The following is a 20,547-nucleotide window of genomic DNA, read 5'->3' on the forward strand; positions in this document are numbered from 1 at the left end:
AAATACCAACTCTTCCTCTTCTTAATCCCAGAGGTGAGTGTGGAAGGGATAGGGCTTGCTGTGATTTCACAGGGAAAGAAAGGTGCTTTCCACGTGCCCAGAGGCACTAACTTTAGTCCTACTTTGCAAGTGCCCTTGCTTTGACAAAAAAGGTCTGGGGTCTGAAATCAACCCTTGCTTGGGTCTGTCAGGAGGGCCCTAGGAAAGGAAGCACCAGGCAAAAGTAGAAAATCCCAAACCCTGCCTGCCTTCCCCCTGGCCACTTCTCAGCTCCGGCAATGTCACTAACACATCTCTCTCCCTACAGCGCAGACCCCCATTGAGGAGTTCACACCCACACCCGCTTTCCCTGCCCTGCAGTATCTGGAGTCGGTGGATGAAGGAGGCGTGGCCTGGCGCGCGGGTCTACGTATGGGAGACTTTCTCATTGAGGTAACAGCTCAGCAGGCCCAGTCCGAAGTTCCTTTCGGGGCCTTCCTGTGAAACATCGCACCCGTTACAAGGGCAGGGTGTGGTCGACAAGGACTTTAGGGTTGCCGATTCCAGCTTGTGGGAATTCCTGGTAGAGAAGTGCCTGGGGAACGCAGAGTTTGGGAAGGGGTGGGAGCTCAGCAGGGATGTAATGACATAGAGGCCATTTATGCAAGGGCTGTTTCACATGAACACACGAAGCTGCCTGGTACTGAATCAGACCCTCGGTCCATCAAAATCAGTATTGTCTACTCAGACCAGCAGCGGCTCTCCAGGGTCTCAGGTGGAGGTCTTTCACATCACCTACTTGCCTCACATCACCCTTTAACTGGAGATGCCAGGGATTGAACCTGGGACCTTCTGCATGCCAAGCCATTTATGCAAGGGCTGTTTCACATGAACACACGAAGCTGCCTGGTACTGAATCAGACCCTCGGTCCATCAAAATCAGTATTGTCTACTCAGACCAGCAGCGGCTCTCCAGGGTCTCAGGTGGAGGTCTTTCACATCACCTACTTGCCTCACATCACCCTTTAACTGGAGATGCCAGGGATTGAACCTGGGACCTTCTGCATGCCAAGCATTCCAGCTTGTGGGAATTCCTGGTAGAGAAGTGCCTGGGGAACGCAGAGTTTGGGAAGGGGTGGGAGCTCAGCAGGGATGTAATGACATAGAGGCCATTTATGCAAGGGCTGTTTCACATGAACACACGAAGCTGCCTTCTACTGAATCAGACCCTTGTTCCATCAAAGTCAGTATTGTCTACTCAGACCAGCAGCGGCTCTCCAGGGTCTCAGGTGGAGGTCTTTCATATCCCCTACTTGCCTTGTCCTTTTAACTGGAGATGCTGGGGGTTGAACCTGGGACCTTCTGCAGGGCAAGCACATGCTCTACCACTGAGCTACAGCCCTTCTCCTAAAAGGGAAGGCTTTTAGGGTCACCTCACCGACTGCTTCGGGGCTTCCTTTTGATTAGGCATGCCTTTCCTGACCCACGTGTTTCTGCATGTTTTGCCCGCGTTTTCCAGATTCTGGTTAAAACAGCATCCGGAAAATGCAGGCAAAACTCGCAGAAATGTGCGGGGAGAACAAGGTGACCTCTGACGGTCGGGAAAGGCATGCATAATCCAGAAGAAGTCCTGAAGCAATCGAAGGGGTGACCACGAGGGAAACAGCCCAGTATAAATGGCCGGAGTCTCCCCTCCAAATCTGCTGTTTCCTCTAGCGGAACTGATCTCTGTAGCCTGGAGACCAGTTCAAATCAAATCAAATCTATTAATTCGGTCAACTGGCCAATCACATTCCAACACATCAAAATTTCCCGACTCAATGGTTTTGCACCGCAGAATCACAGACTGCCCGTACAATTAAAGGTGTAAGATCAATAAAAACAACCCCTAGTTAAAATTATCACCTTAAAATTGATACCTGGAGACCAGTTGTAATTCTGGCCGGACTCCGAGCCCCACCTGGGTTGACGACTCTGAGGCATACTAGGGCAGCCGCACTGGGTTGCTGCATTTTAAAATGTAGCCACGCTGTTAGGGGATTGGTCCTAATTTCCAGTTTTTGGAAACTTCATTCGCTGTCCACTGTTTATCCTAGAAAAATGCCGTTTATGTTTATTGTTGTTACAGCCAATGGCCAGCATAGAATTATAAAACAATGGCTACATATATAACATTATAACACTAAATAAAAAGAGAGAGAATAAAATAAGATATCCTAAAATGGACAGATTAGAATACATTTATCAGCACATTAAAATACCAAATACCCAGAGGGGAAACAAAACGAAAACATTATACCTTGCTTCAACCATCACTCGTCATCTGATGCATCGCAAATAATATAACCCTTTTCTTTTGAGCATTCCTTTTGGCCTTCCAACAAAATTTAGCTACATCGTAAGATATAGCAGGATTTTTATCCTCGAGCAGAAATTGAATTATTAAACTCTCTTTGGTTATAAGAAAGTAAATTAAAGGTCCCCTGTGCAAGCACCGGGTCATTCATGACCCATGTGTTGACGTCACATCCTGACGTTTTCTAGGCAGACTTTGTTTACGGGGTGGTTTGCCACTGCCTTCCCCAGTCATCTTCCCTTTACTCCCAGCAAGCTGGGTCCTCATTTTACCAACCTCGGAAGGATGGAAAGCTGAGTCAACCTCAAGCCGGCTACCTGAAACCAACTTCCGTCGGGATTGAACTCAGGTCGTGAGCAGCGCTTGGACTGCAGTACTGCAGCTTACCACTCTGCGCCATGGGGCTCCTTTGGTTATAGATTGATGTAAAAGGCCAAATCGTTGTAACCAGGGTTCTATTGTGGATCTTTTAAATGGTGTGTGAGGCCCCCCAGGAATCTATAAGAAGGTCTCCAATTCCCACAGAGCTGAGAAAAGACCCAGCGGAATAAGGACCCTTTTACCCATACTATGAACCACTCTGACTCATGTGGAAGAAAAAAGGAGGGGAATAAAACCCAACCTAAAAACAAAAGCTGGGTACCCATGGTTGGGTGAAAGGAAAATATACATAAGTCTATGTATAAATATTGAAAGTATAATTTATTAGAAGCGCTATATAAAAGTTAAAATTAATTAAAAGCATTAAAATAGCACAATGGCGTTTCCTGAGGTTGATAACTATAACAACATACCAAACGCATTTCGGCCTATGGGGCCTTCATCAGTGGTTAATTAAAACCCTTTGTAAACCTGCTTTACTAGGTTGATACCTGCACACATAGTATTTGAGAGACTTATACTAACCAGTATTACAACAAGAACCTATTATACCAGATTTGAGTAATTGAGAATAGAATTTACAACATATAAACATGCCTGGTTGGGTTTGAACTGTTTGTATTTGTATTTGTATTCATTAATGTATTTCTGTAAATGTGTGCAGGTTTACAAAGGGTTTTAATTAACCACTGATGAAGGCCCCATAGGCAGAAACGCGTTTGGTATGTGGTTATAGTTATCAACCTCAAGAAATGCCATTGTGCTATTTTAATGCTTTTAAATAATTTTAACTTTTATATAGCGCTTCTAATAAATTATACTTTCAATATTTATACATAGACTTATATATATTTTCCTTTCACCCAACCTTGGGTGCCCACTCTGACTCATTACAAATGGGCTCTAAGCCTAGAAAAATACAGTGTACTGCAGTTGGGAAACTTCTTTTTACAAAAACAAAACAAACATTATTTTCAATCTTATGTTTAATGGCACTTGCTACAAACGTGTGGTTTTTCATTGGTGCGACCCCCTTCCCACACGCATGCGAATCATCGGTCTGTCTACCTCACCATTGTCTACTCTAACTAGCCACAGTTGTCCAGGGTCTGAGGCCGTGAAAGGTCTTTCCCAACTTCTGTTATCTGTGATCCTTCATCTAGAGAGGCCAAGGACTGAACTTGGAATCGTCTGCCTGTCAAGCAGGTGCTCTGCCACTGAGCTAGAACCCAGCAGTCTTTTCTCTACCCAAGTCAGCCACTGGGACACTTGGAGCTAGTGTGGGGAAGTGGTTAAGAACGGCGGACTCTAATCTGGAGAACCGAGTTTGATTCCCCACTCCTGCGCATGAGCCACGGACTCTAATCTGGAGAACCGGGTTTGGCTCCCCTCTCCTGCGCATGAGCCACGGACTCTAATCTGGAGAACCGGGTTTGGCTCCCCTGTCCTGCGCACGAGCCACGGACTCTAATCTGGAGAACCGGGTTTGGCTCCCCCCTCCTCCACATACAGCCAGCTGGGTGTCCTTGGACTAGTCACAGTTCTTTCTGCTCTCTCTAAGCCCCACCTATCTCATAAGGTGCATGTTGAGGGGAGAGGAAAGGAAGGAGATTGTAAGCCACTTTGAGACTCCTTTCAGTAGAGAAAAGTGGGGGATAAAAACCAACTCTTCTCCTTTTTCTTCTTGTAGGAGTTGAGGCATGTCACTAGAAGTGAGGGAGAGATACTGAGGCTAGAGGCTCTCTGGGGGTAGAGGCATAGAGTTTGGCTATGGCAGCCCTGTCCTGATCCCCACTGTGGCACAAATTTACCTTTAGCCCTCTTCTCCAGGTCAACGGGCAGAACGTGGTGAAGGTTGGCCACCGGCAGGTTGTCAACATGATTCGGCAGGGCGGTAACAACTTGATGGTGAAGGTCGTCATGGTGACCCGAAACCCAGAGATGGAGGAGGCCATGAGGAAGAAAGGTACCCCCGATGCACTCTGGAACACAGTTTCTGGCTGTCTGAGCATGGAGGGGAGCTCTTCAGCAGGAGTACGTTCTCTGGGGTGTACAGAACAGGAAGGGGTTGCGTTTTTCTAGGGCGTGAATGGGACCTATGGTGCTCAGAAGCAGGAGTGATCATTCCTCTGATGTGTACCAATGAACACATGAAGCTGCCTTATACTGAATCAGACCCTCGGTCTATCAAAGTCAGTATTATCTACTCAGACCGGCAGCAGCTCTCCAGGGCCTCAGGCAGGGGTCTTTCACATCGCCTACTTGCCTGGTCCCTTTAACTGGAGATCCCAGGGATTGAACCTGGGACGTTGTGCATGCCAAGCAGATGCTCTACCACTGAGCCACGGCCCCTCCTTTTCATTTCTTTTATTTTTAACTCTAGCGGCACCACAGCAAACAAGGCGTCTACCCCCACCCGCCATCTCCTTGCGCTCCAAATCCATGACATCTGAGCTGGAGGAAATGGGTAAGGGTGATAAACATTTATTTCATCTATCTTTAGACCATGTCTCTACCCCGGAAGGTCCACAAGGTTATCATTGCCAGTAGAGATGGTTATAGATCAGTGGGTTCTAGATCAAATCAAGCCTGAACTGACCCTAGAAGCTAAAATGACTAAACTGAGGCTGTCGTACTTCGGTCACATTATGAGAAGACAAGAGTCACCGGAGAAGACAATCATGACAGGAAAAGTTGAGGGCAGCAGGAAAAGAGGAAGGCCCAACAAGATGGATGGACTCAATAAAGACAAGAGTCACCGGAGAAGACAATCATGACAGGAAAAGTTGAGGGCAGCAGGAAAAGAGGAAGGCCCAACAAGAGATGGATGGACTCAGTAAAGGAAGCCACAGCCCTCAATTTGCAAGATCTGAACAAGGCTGTCAAGGCTAGGACATTTTGGAGGACTTTCATTCATAGGGTCACCATGAGTCGGAAGCAGCTTAATGGCACTTAACACAAACAGAGAGATGGTATAGAGGGAATTGCCCAGGTCATGGCAGGTTACTGATATGTGTGCGCCCTATAGAGGAGGGGAGGTTGCACCAGAAGCACAGCGTGGCCAACAGTCACACCAATGAACTGGTGTTCCTAATCCATATCTGATGACTGTACAGCTTACACCTGTGTCTGTCTGTGGTCCTTTGGGGAATGGCATGGTGTTTGGCATAGACTACAATTCTTTTCTTGCTGCTATTTATTTATTGAGTAGCTTCTGGGTCACTCCACAATGGTAGGGTTCAAACACAAGTACGTCTCGTTCTCTTAATGCAGAAGATGCGCAAAAAGATGAGCAAGGGTGGATCTTCTCTGTGCAATGTACTTTTGCTGAATTCATCCAAAATGCACAGAACCTGCATTTCCGAGCTGCAGAATTTTAGGGATACCTGCCACTTGAAAGCAGATTCAGACATTCGGCTATCTCCAGCCAAACATAGCTTAGCTGTCCCCAAAAATCCCTTTCGGTGGAGAATGTGTAACCCAAGCCATCTAAGTGTACGACTGCAGCTATCTGTGGTTTCCACTTCTACCCAGTAGCTGAGGAGTCCTAATTCCTGTGGTGACAGTGTGGGCTGGAGGAAAGAGTGCATAGAAGTGTGTCTGAGGTCATTTATGCATGGGAGTTTTACCTGAGGTTCATTGCTCACTGGACCCACACTTTCCTGTTGGAAATCCATGTACCAGCAGTTTCCAAGCTCAAATCGTCCCCTCCCCTTGAAATGCTGCTTTGTAATTGGTTTACTCTGGAGTGCTTACTGTGAGAGAAAATCCCCCCAAAAAAACCTCAATTGCTGCATAAAAAAGCATTTTAAGAACAAAAAACGGAGCAATCTAAAAGAAGGATCCAAGCTTTGTTTTTAAAAAGCCTTTCTTCTGCTAAGAAAGAGCTCCGAGGAAGCAGGAAGCATTTGAACCCCACTTTTTTACACACTGCTTTGTATTTGGCTGTGGGAGAAACCAAGCTTGCATGTCCCACACTTTGCCTTAAGCTAGGGGATTTCACCCAGGCTAAGCTCAGGGGAGAGGGAAGAATCGGGTTAACAGAGGAATGGGAAGTCCCAGGATTTGTGAGGGCTGGCAGCGAGGTCATCTCTAATGGAAGAAAAACTCATGCATAACTCCAAGGAACAACCAAGACAGACCGGGGGCAAACTTGAGTGAAAGTGCCCATGCATAAACGACCCTGGACAGGCCTGGGTGTGTGAATGGTGCCATCTTGGGAGGATCCAAGAAGGCATTCCTTCCAGCGCAACTGGCAGTGAGAGGATTCTGCTATGGAAAAACTGAGAGTGGAATATTGAGGGATCTTCTTTTGTTACTTCATCCCCTTCCCCCAGTGGGGAGCCCCAAATTTGCCCTTAAATTCTACTCAAAGCAGAGGTTTGCAGCAGATTTGCCTAGAATCAGTTGCATCAGATAAAACAAAAACTGGGCCACCACAATTGTAGCAGTAGCTTCCAGGAAACTGCAATTGGATCAGTGGATATCCCAGGTCCATCAGTACATTAGAACATAAAACCAGCCATGCAGTATGAAACCAGTGGTCCATCTAATTCAACTAAAGAAAGATCTTTAGTTATAGCATGGAACAGAAGGTAGAGTTTGCAAAAAACAGAGGAGCAATATTCCCCAAGAAAGTCATGGTCAGCCCGGTTCTGCTTTTGTGGTCAGAATAAATTCAGAAAATTCAACCTTAAAAAATAGTCACACATGCTAAGTCTATGTTTTTTATTCAGATGGCAGAATGCTGGGTAGGTAGGTTAGCAAAGAGCATTTATGAAAGCATAAATACAGCTCTACAAGTTAATGAGGGGATGGTATGTTTTTGCTTCTTCTCCACCATCTTTCTTTTTCTTTTTGTCCATCCACTGCTGCCTGGGACTCCCAAAACCTTGGACAATCACAGTAGAGAAAGGTGAGTACCTGTTCTCTTCCTCTTCCACCCCAATTGCTCCAGTAATACAACTATTAATTTCAGATACAAACACCCCCCTTCCCATTTTTGCAAAATGAAGACAGAAGGGTTTCATACCTTACTGCTTAAGTAAAGGTTGTCTATCCAGATTTCCTGGTGTGGTTTGGAATGGTGAACTCTAATCCAGAACACTGGGTTTGATTCCCCGCTCCTCCACATGAGCGGCAGACATTAATCTGGTGAACCAGGTTGGTTTCCTCACTCCTACACATGAAGCCAGCTGGGTGACCTTGGGCTAGTCACAGTTCTCTCCAAACTGTCTCAGCCCCACCTACCTCACAAGGTGTCTGTTGTGGAGAGAGGAAAGGAAGGCGATTGTAAGCTGGTTTGATTCTTAAGTGGTAGAGAAAGTCGGCATATAAAAACAAACTCTTCTTTCTCTCCCTCTTCTTCTTCGATTATCTGGTCGAATGTTTGTTTGATGCTTCATTCCCCACCCTCCAACACTTTAGGAAAAAACATTAATGTTAAAATAGGGACAAGGTGGTTTTGTAATTGACGGAAGGGTTAGATATTGACACTACACACCTACCTGCTGGATGAAAGAAGTGGGTTGTGGGACTGAGACAGAGCCCCACCGCTCAGCATCTCGCACAGTGCTGACCTAAGAAGAAGAGGTGGTAGCTTCTTGGCCGGCCCTTATATCAATCAACTGTGCACACAACCCTGCACCGAGAAGAGTGGGGAGGTGGTTTCGTGGCTGACATAAGACCCGGCCAACCAGCGCTGAGCATGCCTGGCTTTTGCTGAAAACCAAAAACTCAATCCAGGGGGAAATAAGGCATTTGTGTGCACATTATAGGGAGCGCATTTGCCCAGCAGCCTCAGCGCTGAAGTTGTACAAAGTGGTACGCGCCGTTAGTGCACAAGCGCCCCCCTCCACCTGATTCCTTCTGCCATGCCACAGTGATATAAAGTTTATTGTCTGCGGCCGAAGCCCATCACAATCCACCATACGAAACATTAAAATAACATAAAATAACATTGAAATAACTTTAAAACCGTCTGACCCCCCAAGAAGCTAGTATTTAAATATGTTAAGTTCCCTGATTACAAACAGCTTTGGTTCGGATTTTCTCAGCTGCTAAAGTAAAGAGTGACACTTTGTAGGAAACATCAGGATTGGCATCTGATAGGAGAAAGAGCAGCTGGTAGAAGAAAGTGCAACTTCTCTGGATCTGGAGAAAGATTTAGGTCCTTCAGAAACGCTCCGAGAAATTTGAGTCTGGGCTCTGTGTAAAGAGGACAGAATAAGGTGTAATGGATCAGGTCCTCTGGAGCGGCTCCACAAATACATAGGCAAGAGGCCCATGATGGTAATGGGGCTCCAGGCCTCCTTCCCAGCTGCCTGCTTCCCATATGTCGAGGTGCTAATTTCTTCCCCTCTTGCTATCTCCCTCCCACCGTTCAGTCTCCCCCTGGAAGAAGAAAGCAGGTGAGTCTCGCACATTCCTTACCCCCTCCGCACATGCCCCGGCCTGCCTGCTTCTTTCCCATTGCCCCCTGCACCCCACCCACCCCGCTCTGCACTCTCTCACCGATGCTCCCCTCCACCCCCACCGTTGCTGCCACCGCCACCCTCCTCGCGGAGAGCCCGAAACCTGTCCTCCACCCGGACACGCCATCACTGGTCCACCCCCACACCCCCGTTATCCTCCCCTCCTGTTGTCTCTGCAGATTACGAGCCGGCGATGGGCCCCGACAAGAAGCGGACGGTATATCAGATGGCTTTGAGTGAGTAAGAGAAATGGGCTTTGCCTGCTGGTTACAGTAGTTGGGGCAGGTCAGGACGAAGTCTAGGGAGTTGGGACTCTGCTGGGTCTGAAAATAACTCTGAGGCCATTTATGCTTGGTAATTAGCAGCACATTCCAGGCTGAAGTGCCCCACATTTTTTTTTTTTGAGTTTTTCATGCTGAACCGTCATTCAGGAAGTGACTGCGAAGCCGTCTCATACCAGCTTCGCATTTCTTAAGACCCCCCTTTAACGCGACCTTTTGTGTTAGCTCCGCCCCTGCCTCAAAGAATCCCCTCAAGGAAGCGTGCAAAATCACAGCTGCCCGTTAGCTATGCAACCTGCCATTGCTAATGGCTAGCGGAAGAGAACAGCACTATGACCCCGTCATATAAAAAATCACACAAGGTAATGAATGCTAACCCAATATATTGTGAAGCCAAAATGCCACACTATAAAATACACTACACTACTACTACACTATCTATAACCTATCACAACTGAGAAACTATAACAACGTACATATATAATCTGATCAGTACATTCTTATATACATAAGACTGGAACATAGAGGTTGGGACTCTGCTAAACATATTTACGATGACAGTTCAATCCAATGTCCATAGATATATCATAGGATAGTCCCGCCTGAAGATGCGATATATCGTTCCCTCTTTGCTGCCGCAGCTTCCAAGATTTAAAGGGGCATTGCTAATGGCTGTGCAGACAAAGGAATGAAGGAGTAGGCGAGTGGGGGTGGAATTTCTCCTCTTGCATCGGGACCCTGAATAGGCATTTTAAAGGTTGTATTTATAAAAGGAGCTTTGAGGGAGCATCAGAATTGACCCTGCATAAATGGCCTGAGGGACTTTATCTGACCACTTTGCTCAGCAAAGCTTGAAGCCTTCCTCCCTTTGAAGTGGCTCTTCCTCTGGTGGAAGAATCCCCTCAGCTGGAGGAAGGGTCCCTAGGCCTCAGGATGTCTTGCTCAGTGGAGCGGTAGGATGCGGGCCAATATTTCACAGCACGGGGGGCGGGGATTTCCTGGAGCCCAAGACTGCTGGATTCTCCAAGAGGGGAGGTTGGGCGTGAGCTCCCCTGGATTCACTTGGCTGATACTGATTTATCCAGCATGCCCAGTGGCCAGGGTAGCGAGGCGGTCCTCATTGTAGGGAAAGTTTATTATTTGGTAACATCCTGCAGCTGTCTAAATCTGGAGAAGCTGAAGAGGAGTCAGAAGCATCAGTTATTGGACTGTTCAGGCTGAATGGAGGCAGGGGAGCAACAGGGTATAGCTTGGTTCCAAGAAGAACAGTGGCAAATTAGGATGTTGCAGGCAGGTCCAGATGGGGTGTTGAACCTGTGAAATAAAGGGAAAGCCTGAGGAAGTGTCAGAAAGACTCCTGGAGGCCTCCCCATTGCTTCAGACTTATTCTTTCAGAGTGGAGGTATCCAGCAAGGGAAAGACTTTCAGCAGAGGCCTCATTTTTAACTTCTGGACACTCAAACCTAGGCTCTGTGGATGCTGAGGATCCTGGGGGAAGCAGTTAGGTGCACTCCACATAGTCTGTTGAGCCAGGAGCCGTTGAGAGCCCCAGGGCAATGGAAGCTCCCAGCCTCACTGCTTTAAGTCCTGCCCCCCACTCTTTCAATGGTATCTTCTGGGGAAGAAAGACTGCTCCCCTGGGGATGGCACCATTACAAACTCTAGGGGGAAACAACCTGAGTTTTTTTTCTGACCGTCCTCCAAGGATGCTCGGAAAAACTAGGCTATTTGCAAGGTAAGCCAAGTTTTCCACAGGGAGCCTAACATAATTCTGTCCATGAGTCGTTCTAATATTTTAAATACTTGACTGTTGGAAATATTTATCTAGGCAGTGGACTACGTTTGGCTTATGCCGGTCAAATGGCAGCCCTGCCTCCTGGCATCTGGCTTTTGCTAGCTAAGTGTATGAGAAAGTTACCTGGAAGACATTGGCCATTTATGCTTGGTAATTAGCAGCCCGTTCCAGGCTAAAGCGCCCCACTTATTTTTTTGAGTTTCTCATGGTGAACCATAGTTCAGGAAGTGACTGTGAAGCCGGCGCCTACCTGCTTCGCATAACTTAAGAGCCCTTTTAACGCGACCTTTTGTGTTTGCTCTGCCCCCCACACTGAAGAATCCCCTCAAGGAACCATGCAAAAGGACAGCCGAGCGTTAGCTATGCAAATGGAGGTTGCTAATGGAAGGAACAAAGGAGCAGGCGAGTGGAGGGGGGTGGAATTTCTCCTTTTGTGTCAGGTCTATGAATAGTAATTTTAAAGGTCGCATTTAAAAAAAAGAGCTTTGAGCGAGCTTCAAAATTGACCCTGCATAAATGGCCACTCTTTTGTAGCTCACCCCAGTGGCATTGGGTTCACGGGGCGATGATGATCTCGTGCAAGCCATTTTGCCTTGACTTCCTTATCCCCGCCTTGGAAGGTGGTCGTGAAGTCTAGCAAAAAAGAAAGCGTGACTAGCTCTTGTCCTGCTTTTAACACCAGAATTTTGTCATGAAACAAGTGGGTTTGAGCAAGAGCATTGAGTGTACGAATGTATGGGTTTCTTGAGGAAGGAGGGGGAACCCTGTGGGGCAGAGTGTTAAGCTGCAGTACAGCAGTCCAAGCTCTGTTCACGACCTGAGTTTGATCCTGACAGAAGTCGGTTTCAAGTAGCTGGCTCCGAGATGTATCAGTCAAATGAGGTGCATGCTCTCTTTCTAGGGACCATAGTGGAATGGCGCCATTCTTGCCCCCTTTATTTCTCCGCCTTCCCGTTACAGACAAACTGGACGAGATCCTGGCTGCGGCTCAACAGACCATCAGCGTTGGGGACGGGTGTGGAAGTGGAGGGCTTCCTTCCTTGGGGAAGTCCCGGGGCCCTGCCAAGAATTATTTCTCCTCGGAGGTAGGACAAGACAACCAGGTTCACAACCGGAGCCTTCCTCTGTCTTTGAGATTTAAAAAAAAACGCAGAAGGGGGCGGCACAGTACCATATCATTTTGTTATCCTGTTGAATTTTCTTATTAAAATAAAATAAAATTCAGCTTTAAAAAAATAAAACTTCTCTGGGAGGCTGTGCTTTCCTTTTCTATCCATCCCGGGGTTAATTTCCACAAGGCAGAATTTCACAGCATATCAGACGTTGGAGACCCTGGACTTAATCTGTGCACTCCACCACAGTCATAGGTCACTTGTGTTTTCTCTTCTGGTGTGCACTGTGCCCCCGCTCCGGATCCAAACCATATTGCAGCGCAGAATGAGCTCCAGGCTTTCCCACTGCCCACGCTGTTATCCTTTTTGGGAAAAAAAAATTTTTTATTAAAGATTTTCAAAAAAAGAAAAACACACATGACATACTCAATCACACACTTGTGTACAGTATAATCAGTCTTCCAGGGAGTACATTTTGAGTTAAACATTCATGTGTGTGTAAAGTGCTGTCAAGTCGCAGCCGACTTATGGCAACCCCTTATGGGGTTTTCATGGCAAGAGACTAACAGAGGTGGTTTGCCAGTGCCTTCCTCTGCACAGCAACCCTGGTATTCCTTGGAGGTCTCCCATCCAAATACTAACCAGGGCTGGCCCTGCTTAGCTTACGAGATCTGACAAGATCGGGCTGTACCATGCTGCCTTCCCTCCTTAAACGTTCATATCATAGTGGATATTTGTTTAATTTATTTAATTAATAATTTGTCTAAGTCCTTTATATTTCCACTGCTCTTCACACTGTCAGTCAATACAATACTTAATACAATTCATATTACCCATTCTGTGCTTTACTTTTATTCTTCATCTGTTGCTCTAAACTAGATTATTTCATATACACTATCAATCTGCTGCTCTTATATTACTATTCTTTTACTTATGTAGTGGTTAAGAGCGGTGGTTTGGAGCTGTGGAGTCTGATCTGGAGAACCGGGTTTGATTTCCCACTCCTCCACATGAGCAGCGGAGGCTAATCTGGTGAACTGGATTTGTTTCCCCACTCCTACACACGAAGCCAGCTGGGTGATCTTGGGCGAGTCACAGTCTCTCAGCCCCACCTACCTCACAGGGTGTCTGTTGTGGGGAGGGGAAGGGAAGGTGATTGTAAGCCGGTTTGCGTCTCCCTTAAGTGGTAGAGAAAGTCGGCATATAAAAACCAACTCTTCTCCTTATTATTAGTATACCTCCACCCTTCTTTGTCAAATTATGATTTCTGCTTTATATACTCAAAATAAAGCTCTCATTTCTTCTGAAATTCTTCCATGTTGTTATCCTGAGCAGAAAAAGGACAGGAAAGGATTTGGCCCATTATGGAGGACCACATGATTTTTTGCAGAGGCCCGCTAGCTACCCTTTCTTGGTCCAGTTCTATCAGCACAAAGAAATCGGAAAGGCTCACCTTTGTTTAGAACCGTTCTAGAGCAGGAACATTGCATGCGCAACCCAAAAAGTCAGCATATGATCATACACAAGTTGGGTTTGGGGTCCCCACCTTGTGAACTCTGTTTTATGGAATTTAGTCCCTAGCTAGATCTGGGGGTTGAGCCCCATAGCACAGAGTGGTAAGCTGCAGTACTGCAGTCCAAGCTCTGCTCACGACCTGAGTTCGATCCCGACGGAAGTCGGTTTCAGGTAGCCGGCTCAAGGTTGACTCAGCCTTCCATCCTTCCGAGGTCGGTAAAATGAGTACCTAGCTTGCTGGGGGGTAAAGTGTAGACCACTGGGGAAAGCACTGGCAAACCACCCCGTAAACAATCTGCCTAGTAAATGTCGGGATGTGACGTCACCCCATGGGTCAGGAATGACCTGGTGCTTGCTCAGGGGACTACCTTTACTTTTAGATCTGGGTGTTGTTTGTCAGAATTGAAGAGTGCAATAATTACCCCTTCACAGCAAGTTCCTTCAAAGGGTTGTGAACAGTAGCGTAACTATTCTCCTTCCCTCCTTGGTTCCTCCCCCTCTCAATTGCGTAAGATTAGGGTGCTGCATTTTTTCCTGCAGGAGAAAGATCCGTGGAAGCTCTGCGCCAGAGCAGAGCTGCACTTGCAGGATGCTGGGACGGCAGGTGCCAAAGGGCCTTCGGTGACCCAGAATTTGCATTCTTGACTTTGCAGCAACCTCAACTCAGGATAGGAAAACAGGGCATTGAAAGGTGGCCTCAGCTCCTTCCGTCTGCAAGATAAAGGATATGAATTGTGATCCACCTTTCAGGGTTGTTGTGCTTACAGAGCAATGTACATACAGGCAGTAACTAAAAAGAAAGGTGCCATGCAAATGCTTATTGGTTGGTATTTTATGTCTGCATATACCCATGAAAGAGCTAGAAATGATCTTAAATGTGAGGATGTGTCACTGGCCACTAAGACCAAGTTAGTTCATGCCATCGTATTCCCTATTACCATGTATGGGTGTGAAAGCTGAACATTGAAGAAAGCTGATAGGAAGAAAGTAGACTCCTTTGAAATGTGGTGTTGGAGGAGGGTGTTACGGATACCGTGGACTGCCAAAAAACCACATCAGTGGATTATAGATCAAATCAAACCTGAAAGGACCCTAGAAGCTAAAATGACTAAACTGAGGCTATCGTATTTTGGTCACATTATGAGAAGACAAGAGTCACTGGAGAATCATGATAGGAAAGGTTGAGGGCAGCAGGAAAAGAGGAAGACCCAACAAGAGATGGATTGACTCAATAAAGGAAGCCACAACCCTCAGTTTGCAAGATCTGAGCGAGGCTGTCAAAGATAGGACATTTTGGAGGACACTGATTCATAGGGTTGCCGTGAGTTGGAAGCGACTTGACGGCACTTAATACGCACACACACACACATATACCCAAACAGTGGTTTTTCCCCTCTTATTAGTTCTCTTTTTCTTCTTCCTTCAGCCCAGTTTTGATCAGCACCGCCTTGGCCAACCCAGTTACGAGCGCCCGTCATACCTACCAGCCAGTCATCCACCAGGAATGATGCTCCGCCAGAAATCTATCGGTGAGACGGGGCCTGGAGGGGGAGGAATAGACTCCGCAAGGAGACTGAAGAACAAGGGGAGAGCCAACTCTCCCTTCGGTTCTCTAGGGAGAGAAGAAGTCTAGGGCGAAGCGGCCCAGTTATTCATGGAACAACGGTGACCACACGATAGTCCAGCTGTTTGCAATGCTCACCCCTCGGGGCTCACTGAAGCAGTCTTTTGTTCACGCGTGAGCAACAGATCAGTGTCAAGAAAAGGTTTCTGTGTGATGAAGTTATTGTGACACAGGTAGTAGGTTAACATCAGAGCTGCTTCTAGTACTTGAAGTGAGTCTGATGGGGAGAGCCAGGAGAGAAGAGCAGATTCTGTTAGTCAATGAAGGGATGGCGCATTAAGTTGCCTTTTGCTAAGCTGGATCATTAGTCCGCCATTTGTATTGTCAGTTTTGATGAGTATCTGCTCTTGAATGTCTTAAGCAGAAAAGGGCCTTTCCTTTCACCGCTACCATAGCTCAGTGGTAGAGCATCAGCCTGGCATGCAGAAGGCCTCAGGTTCAATCCCCAGCATCTCCAGTTAAAGGGACTAGGCAAGTAGGTGATCTGAAAGACCTCTGCCTGAGACCCTGGGGAGCCGCTGCCGGTCTGAGTAGACAATACTGACTTTGATGGACCAAGGGTCTGATTCAGTATAAGGCAGCTTCATGTATTCACGTGAGTCTTTTGGGGAAGGGCCATAGCTCAGTGGTAGAGCATCTGTTTGGCGTGCAGAAGGTCCCAGGTTCTGTCCCCAGCATCTCCAATTAAAGGGGCTAAGCAAGTAGGTGATGTGAAAGACCTTTCCCTGAGACCCTGGAGAGCCGCTGCCAATCTGAGTAAATACTAACTTTGATGGACAAAGGGTCTGATTCAGTTTAAGGCAGCTTTGTGTGTTCATGTGTACCTGAGATCTGGAGGCGACAAGGATAGAACATGGGATCCTCTGCACGCAGAGCACGTGCCTTACTGTTGAGCTGTGGCCCCTCGTGAAGAATTATTCCATGACGGTAGCTTTTATTTCCCTCCACAGGAGCCGCTGAGGATGAGAAGCCCTACCTCACTCCCCCTGCCATGAAGTTTAGCCGCAGCCTTTCGGTCCCTGGCTCCGATGACATCCCCCCGCCTCCTACCACCTCCCCACCCGAACCCCCGTACAGCACGCCCCCTTCAGCATCCGGACGCGTGACGCCCTCGGCCCGCTCCACCTTCAACCCCAGTGCCGAAGCCAAGCTGTATTCAGCTTCTCTGCACCAGGAGTCGTCGTACGAGCCCCCTTCTCGGGCCAGCGCCCGTGACAAGATTTCCCTTTACCGCCAAGAATCCGAGCAGGGGGCCGAGGGGTCCACCGCCCGGGGTTGGCGAGGCCACACCCCCGACCTCCGCTACTACAACCTGCCCCCACGGGCGACCAACACCGCCATGTATGTCCCCACCAAGCCCATGCGCAGGAAGGGGCCACTGGTCAAGCAGACCAAAGTGGAGGATGAGCAGCGTCAGCAGCAGAGTGCTGCCGCCGCCGCCCAGCTGCAGGCGTCGTCTGCGCAGCCCCCCTCGTCCGCTCCGCCAGAGAAGAGCTCCATCCCCATCCCCACCATCATAATCAAGGCCCCCTCGACCAGCAGCAGCGGGCGCAGCAGCCAAGGAAGCAGCATGGAAGCGGAGAGCCAGCCGGAGCCAGCGGTGCCCGTGCCCTCGCTGCAGCTCCACAACAGCATGGATTTCACAAGCCAGTTCGGGGCAGCCTTGGTTGGGGCCGCCCGACGGGACCGCGAGTGGTACAGCGAGGCTCGCCGCAAGTCAGCCCTCTTCCTCTCCACCGAGCAGCCGGACGACGAATCCCAGCAGACCCCCATGCCCCGCCTCCGCCACTCCAAGTCCATCGACGAAGGCATGTTCTCCAGCGAGCCATACATCCAGCTGAACATGGTGCCTGGCTACGGCGGTGCCAGCAGCGCCGGCAGCAGCTCCGCTTACCTCCAGTCGCGCGCCGCTAAAGCGTACGGGGCCAGCACCACTAGCGCCTTCACTTCGGTGTGCTCCAGCTTCCTGCCGCAGCTCCAGCCCCATTCCACTCCTCTCATTCACCCACTGACGGGCAAGATTTTAGACCCTGGCTCCCCCTTGGGGCTGGCATTAGTGGCTCGCGAACGGGCGCTGAAAGAATCCCAGTCCCAGCAGCAGAGCCGAGATGAGAGGCATTCGCGACCATCCTCGCCGCGCTTCGGCGAGGCGCCGAAAACTCCAGAGTCTCCTGGCAGTTCCATCCTGCGCCTCTGGGGGACTCCAGAGCAGCAGCAGCAGCGGCCAGCCTCCCCACGGAAAGAGCTGGAGAGCCCCCGGCATCCGTTGCCTGAGCAGCAGCCTCTGACCCCTGCCAAAGCAGCTCCTTGGGAGAAACGGCCTGAGGAAGGGGAGAAGTTGGAGCTCCATGTGCGTTTCGTGGAGAACTGCCATCCGACGGAGGAGAAGGAAGGGGTTCGCGAAGGTGGAAACGTTGAGGTGGCGGCAGCGCCGCCGCCACAGGAGCGCATCGCAGAGGAAAACGGGCTCCCTCTGCTGGTGCTGCCCCCTCCCGCCCCATCCATCGACGTTGACGACGAATTCGTCTTCACCGAGCCGCTCCCGCCGCCCCTTGAGTTCTCCAACAGCTTCGATAAGCCTGAGTCGCCTCCCAAAGCCACTAACGAACTGCCCCCAGCGGCGGCCCCGCCGGCTGTTCCCCCTGCTCCCGCCGCCTTAGACTCCACCGCCTCCAGCTTGACGTCCTACGACAGCGAGGTGGCCACTCTGACCCAAGCCGGGACAGCCGAAACCAAGGAATCCCCCCACGTCAACTTCTCCTCCGTCGTGTCGTCCATCGCCATCCCCGCGGCGGAAGCCCCCGAAGCCGTGACCGACTCCGGCATCGAGGAAGTGGACAGCCGCAGCAGCAGCGACCACCACTTGGAGACCATCAGCAGTGTCTCCACCCTGTCCAGCATGTCCGGGGAAGGCACCGAACTCTTGGACACCTACATCACCTACTTGGACGGGCAGGCCTTCGGAGGAGGCAGCGGCGGAGGAGGAGGTGGGGGTGGCGCGGAGAAGAGCCCCCTGCAGACCAAGCTGCGCTCTCGGCCGTTCCCGGGCCGCCTGCCGGTGGCCACCCCCACCAGCTCCACCATCTCGGTCTCGGCGTGCAGCGAGAACATGTTCGCCCTCACGCCGGCCCCGCCCTACCACCAGCAGCCGGCCACCGCCGAGCCGGGGAAAGAGCTGCAGCGGAAGTCTCCCACACTGCCCTGGGAGGAGCCCAAGGCCACACCCATCTCCACCATGAAGGCCAGCATCATCAGCGAGCTCAGCACCAAGCTGCAGCAGATGGGTGGGGTGTCCTGGTCGCGGCCGCCCGACGCGGCAGCCCCCTTCGGTTCCGAGAGACCCAGCTCCCTGCAGAGGCAAAGGTATTAGGCGGCTGGAGCAGGAGGAGGAGGAACAGGAAGCAGGAAGCCAGCTCCGTGCATGCTGCATCTCGTGTTTCAGTTGGGTTTGTCTCCTTTTCTCATTCTCCCGTCGATGCTTGCTTTTTTTTATGATTTATTTTTTTACCACCATTACATTGTTCGGTGTGCCGGCAAGTACCAGGGGAAGGGATCGCCATGCCTACCGCACTTCACGTTTCATGCGCAGGTGAAGGTAGAGGCGGTACGCAGTTTCGGTACCTCCTCTTTATGCATATGCCCACTGGACCTCTGGTTTACGCCCATGTACACACGCTGACCATTCTGCGTATACCCCCAGCTGTGGGCATGTGTAACACAGATCAACTCCCCCACTAGGTGCACATTTTAGCCTTTCTCTGCTTTCACATTCCAAACTGTGTAGAGACTGTGAAGGCATATACATGTGTGTTCACGTATACAAAGTGGTGCATGCCAGATACTCGGTCTCTCGCACCCTTGCTCAGACCTGGCAAGCATTGGCTCAGCTTGGGCCTGCCAAGAGAGGCAGCGTGGTGTAGTGGTTAAGAGTGGTAGTTAGGAACGGAGGACTCTAATCTGGAGAATCGGGTTTGAGTCCCCACTCCTTTACATGAGCGGCGGACGCTAATTTGGGGAACCGGGTTGGTTTCCCCACACCTACACACAAAGCCAGTTGGATGACCTTGGGCTAGACACAGGTCTCTTCGAGCTCTCTCAGCCTCACCTGCCTCACAGGGTGTCTGTTGTGCGGAAGGGAAGGTGATTGTAAACCAGTTTGATCCGTCCTTGTGGTAGAGAAAGTCAGCATATAAAAACCGACTCTTCTTCAAGTGCCCTTAGCAGAGTGAGGTTTGTGCAAGGGACAAAGTTAGAGGTTTTTCATTGGCCCTTAACACTGTCCTCAAACGTAACTGGAAGAGGAAGGCACGTGGCCATGTGTTCTGAATGGGAAAGGGGGAGTCAGCAATCAGCTTCCTCGTCCAAACAGCAAAATCAGCAGGAGATGCAGGGGAGTCTCATGGTCAGCTACTCAGATCGTTCCATATGAAGGTTGAGTCCTTGAAGGGCTGTCATTTTAGAGGATGGTGCTGAGTTGTTTTCCGTTGCCCCAGAAAGTTGGACCAGAACCAACGGTTTGAAATTAAATCAAAAGAGTTTCCATCTAGACATTAGAAAGAATTTTCTAACAGAGCGGTTCCTCAGTGGAACAGGCTTCCTCGGGAGGAGGTAAGCTCTCCTTCCCTGGAGGTTTTTAAGAAGAGGTTAGATGGCCATCTGTCAGCAATGCTGATTCTATGACCTTAAGCAGATGATGAAAGGGAGGGCACCATGGCCATCTTCTGGGCATGGAGAAGGGGTCCCTGGGGGCATTGGAGGGAGGTAGTTGTGAATTTCCTGCACTGTGCAGGGGGTTGGACTAGATGGCCCTGGTGGTCCCTTCCAACTCTATGATTCTGTGACTTTTGAGAACTGTGTGCTAGGCCAAGCAAGGAAGTGCTTTTATGGATCTCTTTTTGCAAGGGTTACCCTTTTTCAAAGTGATTTTTCCTGTGCCAGAATATTGCTTATGTTAGGCTTATCTCGAGACCCTAAGCCTTTGTGGTCGGAGAGGAGGAACCGTGCGTTGTTGATTGCCAATGTCAATTTGAG

General features: G+C 49.4%; 1 protein-coding gene across 1 annotated transcript in view; it reads left to right on the forward strand.

The window, feature by feature from the left end:
* SHANK1 (SH3 and multiple ankyrin repeat domains 1) overlaps positions 1 to 20,547 on the forward strand; it is a 120,007-nt gene that overhangs the window by 91,893 nt on the left and 7,567 nt on the right. Inside the window, exons 16-23 of the mRNA XM_056863875.1 lie at positions 308 to 432; positions 4,547 to 4,682; positions 5,100 to 5,183; positions 9,103 to 9,126; positions 9,369 to 9,425; positions 12,226 to 12,350; positions 15,319 to 15,421; positions 16,467 to 18,879. Of these exons, the coding sequence (XP_056719853.1) occupies positions 308 to 432; positions 4,547 to 4,682; positions 5,100 to 5,183; positions 9,103 to 9,126; positions 9,369 to 9,425; positions 12,226 to 12,350; positions 15,319 to 15,421; positions 16,467 to 18,879 (3,067 nt within the window). The remainder of the gene's footprint in view (positions 1 to 307; positions 433 to 4,546; positions 4,683 to 5,099; positions 5,184 to 9,102; positions 9,127 to 9,368; positions 9,426 to 12,225; positions 12,351 to 15,318; positions 15,422 to 16,466; positions 18,880 to 20,547) is intronic.

Source organism: Euleptes europaea, chromosome 18 (assembly GCF_029931775.1).
Source record: "Euleptes europaea isolate rEulEur1 chromosome 18, rEulEur1.hap1, whole genome shotgun sequence".
Lineage (NCBI taxonomy): Eukaryota > Metazoa > Chordata > Lepidosauria > Squamata > Sphaerodactylidae > Euleptes > Euleptes europaea.